The sequence below is a fragment of the Poecile atricapillus genome, chromosome 5, assembly GCF_030490865.1.
Source record: "Poecile atricapillus isolate bPoeAtr1 chromosome 5, bPoeAtr1.hap1, whole genome shotgun sequence".
In the NCBI taxonomy this organism is placed as follows: Eukaryota; Metazoa; Chordata; class Aves; order Passeriformes; family Paridae; genus Poecile; species Poecile atricapillus.
In genome coordinates this window covers 19,536,049-19,546,633 of record NC_081253.1, presented here as the reverse complement: position 1 = coordinate 19,546,633, position 10,585 = coordinate 19,536,049, and the positions used below count along the sequence as shown (strand labels likewise).

At 42.1% G+C, this 10,585-nt stretch overlaps 1 protein-coding gene across 7 annotated transcripts; it reads left to right on the top strand.

The window, feature by feature from the left end:
• The first annotated feature begins 1,884 nt into the window (after positions 1–1,884).
• LOC131579996 (trichohyalin-like) lies at positions 1,885–9,859 on the top strand. Of its 7 annotated transcripts, none has more exons than XR_009277799.1 (8): positions 1,885–2,024; positions 2,767–2,923; positions 3,928–4,067; positions 4,359–4,551; positions 5,110–5,274; positions 5,956–6,062; positions 6,774–6,946; positions 9,447–9,859. XR_009277799.1 is itself a non-coding variant. In XM_058840615.1 (7 exons), exons 1-6 carry the CDS (start codon positions 1,927–1,929, stop codon positions 6,055–6,057), a joined length of 855 nt encoding a protein of 284 aa, XP_058696598.1. In that variant the 5' UTR covers positions 1,885–1,926; the 3' UTR covers positions 6,058–6,062; positions 9,447–9,859. The 7 variants fall into 7 exon arrangements, 4 of the variants coding, with proteins under 4 accessions (XP_058696598.1, XP_058696596.1, XP_058696595.1 ...); XR_009277800.1 differs by having other exon boundaries at positions 8,237–9,859; XR_009277798.1 differs by having other exon boundaries at positions 6,774–9,341.
• The last annotated feature ends 726 nt before the right edge of the window (positions 9,860–10,585 follow it).

Sequence of the window (10,585 nt, the reverse complement as noted above, 5' to 3'; positions counted from 1 at the left end):
TAATTCTATGTTGTGACCCAGTTACCTTGTTGTAGCTGTAATGCTGCTCAAGAAACAAAACCATGAAATTACGTTTGAACTATCCACCAAGGAAAGGCAGAAGCCATTTTCAAGTTAAATAAATATGCATTTCAACCTTACAGGCAGAGTTAAACTGTAAATTATTTATATTAAATATATACCATGAATCTGGACTTCAATTTGAAAAAAATTAAAGATTGCCATATAACTGGTTTTATTCTCAAAAATCCCCAGCTTGTATTTCATGAATGTTAGTTTATTGAGACAGGAATTAATATTATATAATTGACTCTCACTGTAACCCATTCCAGCCAAAAGCTCACTATTTCTGTTATATTTTTAATATTCATTGTTCTAAAAATTTACGGTCCCAGGTTTTTCAGGTCTGCAATAAGAATTCTCAGGGCAAAAAGTCACATTCTTCACTAGCATACTTACAGTTAATTATTCCCCATGATAGAAAAGACCAAACCAAAACAACTACAGGGGACGAAGAAAAGAGAATATATGTGAAAGTTAGAACAGTTAGGGTGTGCAGTTTTGGTAGCAATTTGCAACTATGTCTGAAAAACAAATGTCATGTTGTAAATCAGTTTGATTACACGAAAATATTAATGTGCTTTGATCCCAGCCCTTAAAAGGTCACCAAAGAGGCAAATAGGTCTCCATTAAGCTGTAAATAGGGCCTGCAAAATCAGCACATCAACTAGAGACAACTTAGTTGGGCTGTTCTTTTAAAAAGACTTAACAGCAATTCAGTCTGCAAATAGATGTAATCTATTAAATAGATGCAATCTAAAACTGTATCTCAGATTCCTCAGCAGATTTATTCACCGACACCCAAGCCACAGACACGTCTCCCTCCTTAAGCTTAGGTTTCTTTAGTGAAATGTTAACATCATTTCCTTGCCTTGGACGTTAGGGGTTCCTGTAATGACTTCCTGCACCAGTACCCTAGGCTTTGAACAGGGTATCACTCTATCCTGGTGTCCGCTGGAAACAAAGTCCAAGAAACCCTGAAGCTTTGCTTTGTTGCACCCCACATCTGCCAGTCTCTGCTGGCCAGACCAGAAAATAATACAAGTCCTTTAAAAAAAATAAAAGGATGCTTGCCAATATTTCAGTTTTGAAAGCGGGTCTTTGGTGTGTCCTGCCGAAAGCAGCCAGGCCTTGGAGAAAGCACAGGGCCTCTAGGAAGATGTGAGGCTACCCGGGAGGCAAGGTACCTCTAAGGAAGCTGAGGGCCAAACAGATCTGGCTTTACCTCCCCTACACTGTAAAAACTCTGCGTGTAAGGTGGGTGCTGTCCTTCCCGGGTGCAGCAGTCACCTCCTCGAGTAGTCTTATCCAGGCAAGGCAAGGGATCAGTGCCTGGAAAAAGGAGGCCCGACCTCCTCATCCAGCTCCCAGGGCCGCCGAGGGCTCTGGGCCCCAGCAATAGGCAAGTCTGGCGGGGCAAAAGCTCTTGCGAGGCGCAGCAGAGCCGAGCTGCACGGCCCCGGCGAACCGGCGGGAGCAGATCGCGGCCGGAGCAGAAGGACAGAGGCGGAGGGGCCATTTCAGCCTCTTACCAGGTACGGGCGCGCCGAGGGGAAACTAGAAGTCTAGGAACCGGCTGCGGAAGAGGGTTCGGCCTCCGCGGGGTGGCCTCCCTCCGTGTGTGACCGACTGGCCGCCGCAGCTCCCCGGGGCGGGGCCGGGCGGGGCGCGGCTTCGCTCCAGCACTCACAAAGGAGCGGCCGCCGCCCACTCGGGTGCCATTTCCCGCCTCAGCGCTCCCGAGCCGCCGCCTTTGAGCGGGGCGGGAGAAGGACCCATTTCCCGGGGAGCCGAGCCGTCAGTGAGATCCCTGCTTCTCCTTCGGCAGACGTTCCGTCTCCAAAGAAGCCGTGAAAAAGGCCGACGATGGACCGCGATGGGCCGGACGCCATCCGCCGGGAGGCAGAGGTGGAGCGCGGCCGCTACCTGAACCGCCGGGCCGTGGCCCAGGAGCAGCTGGCGCAGTGAGTCCGGCGGCGGGGCCCCGGGAGCGGGGCGAGAGGGTTTGGGTTAAAAACCTTCCCGTGGCCAGCCCGGCCCGGGCGAGTCCGGCTGCACGGCCCGCGAAAAGGGACAGCTCTTGGGCGTTCCGTGCCCGGGGCTGTGTGACTCACTGCTTTTGAACGAGGGTTTCAGATCATTCTCAAGTCGTGGTCAGATGGACCTTTCCTCACCCTCCATAATTCTGTTCTCCAGCTTCAGAAAAGTCTCTTGCTGTCAGGAGCTATGTCCTAAGACTAGCTCAATTCTGGCACCCAGAGCGAGTGGCTTGTCACACTCTTGTGCTTCCCTCCACCTAGAAGCCTTCACACTTCCAGCTAGCATGGGCACCATGGCCATGTCTTGAACAGTGCTGTGGCACTGCTTAGAAAACTGTTTGCTGGAAAAGGCCAAGGTTGTACAGGGAGTGGGATAACAATAAAACAGGCTAATCAAATTCAATATACCATTAGAGTCCATACGCCGGTCATGTTCAGTTCTGCTAGTATAGACATCCCTAGCACCCTCAGACTGGAACTGAGCTTTGGCCAAAGAATTTGGAGATAGCTTATAGAAACTGATTCTGGTTTTGATCTCTGCTATTTTGCTTCAAAGTATCAGATTTTTTTACTGTTAAAGTACTCACAGCTGTCCAGAATCTGTATCTGTTCATTATTACCTTATGCTGTCTCTAGCTCATTTATTCACTTCCCTTTTCTGATTCAGAATAAAGGAGCACAAGGATCAAGCTGATCTGGCCAAGATGGAAAAGAGAAGAGAAGGGGAACGAATACAGCGAAGAACCGAATCATACCAAATGGAAAATCAGAGAGATAAAGAAAAGGAACAGGAGAAAAAAGTTGAATTCCAGAGGCAGCATCATGTAAGTAGCAGGAAAGCAGACAGTTCAAAATGCGTATTTCACCTTGGCTGTGATGGTTGGATTTGGCCCACAAATAAACAGGATTGTGGGCAACAGGGTCTTTGCTGACAGCTTTAGTAGCCTGGGATCAAATGCCTACCCTGCCAATTACCCTTTCCTCTGTGTTTTTGAGAAAGACCTCTTGGAAGTTTTAATGTGGCACCTGAGCTTTGACTGGTGTACAATGGACAAAGTCTGCTAGAGTCAGCAACGAGATTGTCCTTGACTTGAGAATTTGATTTAGGTTCCATGTACTTGCTCTACATCCACTTTTCTTTGTTAGGGAGAGGGAATAGCCTGAGTATGACAGTATCTTTTAAACTTACTGATGACGCACTTACCACAACGTACTGTTTCCCTGACAATGCCTGCTTGGGCAGGGAAACTGAAGTAGAGGTACTGTGATGATTCATTGCCAAGTGAGGGAGTAAAAGGAGAGAATTCCCACTAAAATCCTACCTGCTTTTTTCCTTCCATGCTCCTTACCCCAAATACACAAATTTTCACCCATTTTCCCCCCCAACCTTATATGTGCAAGAAAAGCTATACATAATGCCAAGCTATACAAGTGCCATTTCTGAGTCATAACGAAATGCCTTATGCTTTACATTTTGATGGTTCTACAGACTTACTGTTTGAGCCCTTCAGAGTCTGCACCATATGAATAATACACAGGATAGGAGCAGTACAGTTGGTGCCACTGGGAAGGCAGAGGAGAGATTATAAAGATACTATAAGCCTGGGGTTGCAAGCACATACTAATTTTATTTTTGTTGTGGTTTGTGATAAGTAGAGAATGAAAATTTTCTTTTATCTCTGGGTTTCTATCTTCTGTAACTTCTCCACTGATGTAAAGAACTCCTTATTACAGGCTAGGCCTGAAGTATTTGTTAGAATTTGGTTTTGGTTCATGTTTCCAAAATCTCATTCTACATGAAAATAAAAGCAGTTTTCCATTTAAACAGGAATATGTAGCTGAACAGAAAACACTTAAAGCTGAAGAGAAACAAAGAGAAGACAAAGATGATGATCAAATTAAGGCTTATATCAAAAGAAAAGAAATGATGGCTGATCTGACAAGAGAAAAAAATGAAGAGTCTAGCAGGTGGGTCCAGGGATAATTTTCAGTGTTAAAATTCATACTTGCAATTTCATTTTGTGACAAACACTATCCTCAGCTGTTATATCAGCAAAATCAGAAGTTTGATGCAAGTAAGTTTTCTATAATTAGAACTTGAAATAGTGCAGAAGAAAATGCCTACCAGTTCCAGTAGTAATTAGTGCTGTTGGGGTGGAGGTAGGATTGCTGGTGTTATTAGAATCCACAGTTACCAGTTGCCTTGGGTGATCTGAGCAGATGTCCTGGGATGTTACAGTAGCTCATGTTCTCCTGCAGGATGATACAGAAGCATAAGGACAAAGCTTTTGATCAATTAACTGCCCAGATGAATGAAAAAATTAAGATTGAAGATGATCGTCTTGCTAGAGGAGCTGCAGAAGTAGAAGATGAGTACCAAATGCAAAAGAAAGAGAAAGAAATGAAAAAAAACGCTGCTATAGAATCGATTGAAGAAAACAGAATCACTGTGGTAAGAAATGGGGGCTGTCCTTGCTCCTCTTTCTGTCATATACTTGTATGTAGGAATAGTGTTTGGAAATGCCATCGTTTCCAGCAGTGTCATCTGGAGTGAGACACACATGCAGGTTCTCACCAGTTGCTTCTCATTTATCAATAAGCGTTTTAGAACTAAACCCTTACGAAAGAAGCAAGCAGAATATGTGGTGATTCCCTCTTCAAAAAAAATTAGACTAGGAAGGCTCCGTAATTGTTTGTAATTTGTGCAAACTGCACTGCTTATTCTAGCAGAGGAGCCTGGCCCAGAACACAGCTGATGACTCTGGTGCCATGCATCAGCAGACTTCAGCAAGTCTGCTGCCACCTTTCCTGGAGTCCCCTCTCTGTTTCCCCCTTCTGTGTTGGGCGCACATGTGCCAGGGCTGCTGAAAGCCCTGGGCTTGGACACGAGCCAGCCACAGTGACCGTGCTTATCAGAGTGCTGATACAGGGCTGCTCCTGCAGAGAGATACAACTTCCAGCTTAGCAGGCCAGCTCCTCGGTTAACTTTTGTGTGTTTTGTAAACTACAGATGAAGTTCAAAGAGGAAGAGAAGAGACAGGAAAAAGAAGAGGGTAAGAAGGATCGTAATCAGTGGATGACAGAAAATGATAACTACTTGGAAATGGAGAAAGCCAAGAAACAAAGACAGCGTGATGCAAACATGGAAGTACAGAAATTTCAGCTCCAGCAAATGGTAAATAAGAACAACTGTATCCTGTCGCTCCCTTCAGGAAGAAGCACACTTCTAAACACATAAGACTAGGCCTCTTGGGCAGAAAAGAGAGAAAGATTGCTGTGGGTGTGATTTATGTATTTTTTTTGGTTTGATTTTTACCTGTGCGCACTGCAGCTGCTGATGTTGAGCTGATGTTACAGCTGACTGTACCCCTGGGATCACACAATGCTTGTATGTGGAGTGAGAAGGTTACTGCTGAAAACTTGACAATGCACAATAGACGTGTTTCAGAGGTTTATGGGCCTCATCTCAGAGCAGTAGAGCAGAAATCTCTTCCATGGACATGGCCCATGTGAGTTAGGGAGGACTACTCACATGTGAGGGCTGGTAGTAAGAGATCAGTAATGACAGATCACATCTGTCCTGTGCCATTATAACATTTTTTTGACCATGCACTGCTGTCCTCCTGTATCTTCTGGGCAGGTCACCAAAGAGCAGCAGCTAATGCTGATGCTCACTCAGCTATTTAATGTACCCTTTCTGGAGGGATAGGGATGGGGAGAGAAGTGGGGAGGGATGATAGGTGTCAAGTATCAATTAAGGATGCCTTAGACCTGTAAGCTTTTACCCTCTCTGTTTTACAGGATGGTGATGTTGAGAACAAAATACTAAGCTTTGTTATTCCCTTTTCTTCATCAGGCTGAAAAGCAAGCAAGAAAAGAGCAGGAGAAACAAGCAGACTTGGACTATGATTCTCATAGAGAGGCTACTTTTCATCATGACCAAGCATTTCGGAGATAAAGACAGTGAGTAACTGAATCAGTGCCATTACTGGATGTAACTTCTATTCTCTCCAAACATTCCAGGAAGGAACAAGATGTGGCCTTCCTAATTAGCACAACTGCAATAATGGAGTGGATAATCTGCAGTATTAAAAACTATAAAACCTGGGGAGTGGGTGAAGATGGTTGATGCAATGCCTTCCTGCCTCATGTACATGAGCCCCCAGCTTGCTGAGGACTGAGAAAACACCTGGCATTTTGCCACAACTTTTAGAGCCTGCTTTGGCCCTCTAAGCTCCGCCTAAGGGCAAAGCCAAGAACTCTCCTCAGGGCTAGCACAGATTGTTACTGGTCAGTCCTGCTGTGGTCTGGGCTGCTGCACTCTCTTTGGATAGAAGAACATGGCTGGGTGGAGCTGACTGACTCTACCCATGTCAGTTAGCGTGGCCCATAATTCTGTAATTTGAGCCAAAGTACAGTAAGTAGGAACAATGAAGACTTGTTTCAAAACCTCACTTCTGACCTAAAGACTAACATTGCTGCATTATCAACTAAAAGTCAGACAGAAGTCTCTCCAATTATCTTGGAATAATTAATTTTGGAAATTACATATTACAAACAGAGACATGGTAATTAACTTGTGAGAAATTGTCCCTCAATACTTTTTTCCTTAGTTCACTAATGAAAAATTTATTTTCCTTCTCTCTGAGCCAATGTTCATTTTATTACATCAAGCTTTTTTCCAGCCAGAAAGAATGGAAACTTCTGTAAAAGCCTTTTGATGGTAGAAGCTGGAGCCTTAAAAAGTATGGACTACAGCAGGAGTGGTGCTGAAACCTGCAGAGCTCGATAATGCTCCAAATGCATCCCTAAGTGCAAAGTTGCACATGCTCACTGCTATGCAATTGGTGAGTTAAATGGGGTTTTGGTCTACCTCCACAACAGCAAGAAACAAGGTGGATTGCAGCCTCATTTCCTACTCAGCTGCCGGAAATGTCCTGTTCTGCAGATTACGTATGTCTGTATTTGAAGTCTACAGCCTACTTCCATCGGGCTTAATGCTCCTTTTGCTTTAAACATCTACAGAAAATCCATCAAATTCCAGTACCAGAAAACAACTTTATTTCAGTACACCTAGAATAAAGTAGGAATCCTGTGTAAATTTAAAGCATATTGGATAAATATGATTTATTTACCAAAATCCAGCATGAAAAAAGTCCAGCAGCAATCATGATCTCAATTTATTCTATTGACTCTGACATACATGCGCTTTGTATGCTTGTTTTCAATAACTAGTTCTAGTTAGTAATTATCTATAAAATCTCTATAAAGCATAGTATGATGATAGTAGATCAGCGTGGCCAGAGGTAGTGGAATGTAGCTGGTAAAAGTTGTCCTGTGTAAGGCAGGAGGCTGGTCTAGCTGCTCACCAGAGTTCTTTTCAGCTGCCATTTAAAGATGGTAACAAAAATACAGGGAGATGAACTGCAACTGATAAAAAGGGAAACTGTTGACCTGGAAGAATCTATTCATTGAGAGGTACCTCTCATTTAATGTCTAGGGCCAGTTTTGTGTTAGTTTTTAGCTGGAATTTAGCATCTAAATTCCTAAAGGTATTTAGATGTGTAGATGGTGTTCAGGGATATGGATGAGCTAGTGTTGGGACTTCAGTACTGAGTTAACAGCTAAACTTGATCTTAAAAGTCTCTTCCAATCTAAATTATTCTATCAAGTTTTAATTAATAGCTAACAAATCAGAAAATGCTTTAATAATTTGACTAGTAAACTTTAATTATTGGTTATACTCAAAAGTGCATCCTCTCAGATATTGTTCTGCTTCAGGACATTGCAGCAGATTAGAGTCATAATAGGTATTAGACTTACTTGAAGACCAAGGCAATCCTCAGAGGGACTGAAACAAGAGACCTAAAATCAAACTGCATTTTTTTCCACACCTGTAATCCAACTCTGGAAGTAGAACAGCAACTTCACTTTGAACATGTCAGCCTCCAGTGTCTAACATGGTACTCTCCCAACAATATTGCAACTCATATCTGTGTGGTGATACACATATAAGAGGGTACTGTTTTCATGGATCTAATACAACTCCTACCTAGGAAATGCAAGAGAACAGCACTCTAAAATGCCTTATATTCTAAGGGAATTTGAACTAATTAACTGCAGCTCTTTACTGTTAGGTCGTGTTCCAGGATGGAGTTACTAGATGTGTGCAAGTTCTTTTAGCATGACAGTCTTTGCTACCAGTTAGCTCTGAGGAAGTCTGAAGAGGATACATACCTGGAAACCAATTGCCCATGAACAGAAGAGATGGCACCATGGGACTATTAAGGATGAACATTTCACATCCCAATACAGACTTGCTCTATACTTCTGGAAAAGAAAAAAACCAATCTTTTCAAGGCTTCCTTATCATGATAGGTCAAATAATTTACTCTGTTATTTCAAATGTCTGTTATTAACTTAGGCCTTCCTGTTATCTCTTGAATGGAAGAATGCTGTACCTAGTCTGTAATCCCTGTCCTTGTTCTGGCAGTGCATCCTTGTTTCTGATAATGATATTCCTTCCTGTTCTGGCAATGCATTAGAGAGACAGAATTCACTACCTCTAGCATGCAAAAATCCCCATAATCAGTGAAGGGAGGTGAAGGTAAGAGATTAGATAAGACCATATGAGATGTCTTCTTTGGAATTATCTTAATTTCTTTCTGTTTAGAATAAATTGTGGTATAGGCTTTGTTAAGCTTGTAATGTGTGAAGTCACTACTGCATTGCCACCACTTTAACATAAGCTTTTTTTTTGGTATATCATGGCTTTGACATTGCCAGATATTTAAGTGAATACATGAATAATTCAAATCTGTCCTCTGATCTGGTAAACCAATCTCTAATAAGTAGTCTTAAAGCAGAGCTGTTTGTAGCTTGTTGACACTGTCTTGAATAAACCAGCACAGCACTTTGTTTTTCTGTCGATTGCCTCAGCTCCAGTACATTATCCAGAGAAATTAACAATTCTGTTGGGTACTGAAGGGCTTGAACATCAGCACTGCAGGTCCAGGAAAATGCAACACTGCATCTCTGTTAACATAGTAATTGCACCTCTCCCTCCTCCCAGTGAGTACCATCTGCTCTGACTCCTTTTCTGTGTAAAAGGAAAATAAGCAAAGGTTAGAAAGAAAAAGCAGCATATACTGAAAAGAATTGTGTGTTACTGAGCAGACAAGAAAAATCCAACAACTGGCACAGTGGACAAGGGCAAAGTTTGGAACTGTCTTTGGTAAACTTGTAAGTAGTTCTGCATTAATTTCAGCTACAATCTATCAGTGCATATACAATTAATAGCAGCTACTAATTATACACGTAAACTGTTTCTTTTTTTTTTTTTTTCAGAAATACATTTGACCACTACAGAAGTATCTACAAAGGAGTAAGCTAGCCACTCCTTCCTTCCAAGTTCAGTGTGCCTGCAAAACCAAACAGTGCCCAACAGCAGAAGCTAACTGTGGACCAATTTACAAGACATGCTATTTGCTAGAACCTGCCTATAACTCAAGCTCAAGAAACAAGTGCCACAGCTTACAACTGTACTGTAACTAGTCTAATTTTATTATGGAATAAAGCAGTAGATTCTTTTAAAAAAGTCAAGAGGTAACAACCAAAGGTAAACTATTAGTTCATCTGTACTGTACTCCTTGAATATTGCTGTGCCTCCAAGCTTAATACAAACCTTTTGACTTGGAAAAAAAAAAATCTTACTGAGCAAATAAAATTTAGTACATTTGTCTGTAACAATAAAATCCGCATAAACCGCACCTTTTATTTGTGAAAGTTTTCTACTTACTTTTACTTTGGAGAGCATAATAGAAGGTAGAAATAGTGTCTTGAGAAGTTGTGGCATTGGCTGAGCCTTTTAATCCTTTATGGGAGATGTCTGCAGCAAGACTGTACCTAACATTCCAGCTAACCTAACTACAGGAATCGGGAAAAACATTTTGCTGTCATCTCATAAGCACTCTGCTGCCAACCAGCCAGGCTGTGATATTGCTGTAGGTGACTTTTTGAAAGTTTTGTTTAACTCAGTTCTAACCTGAATGTAAGCTGTGTTACCACTCCATTTACATTCATATTTAACAGATAGTTCTTCTGTAACTAGTGAAAACTATTCTGCTTCACATTCAGATACACACAAAGACTTGTATTTTTTCAAGTAAAAAACCATAGCTGGCAACAAGCAGAGTTTGCAATTAAGACACTAGGTCATCTTAATTACATGGCTGCATTTTTATATGTTACAATATAGATATAATAGACTGTCATGTGCCATTCTGTCACAGAAATTCTTAATTGCACCTACTATTTGACACTATCATCTAATGTAATATGGAATAAAAATCTTAACTTCACATTTACAGTAAAAATTTATCGATCTTGGTTTAACTGACGAGGTCAATTGACATCAAAAAACTCTGCCTTGTAAATCTGTACTCATATCAGGACGTCGGAAGGCTGGAGGTTGGCCAAGCACATTT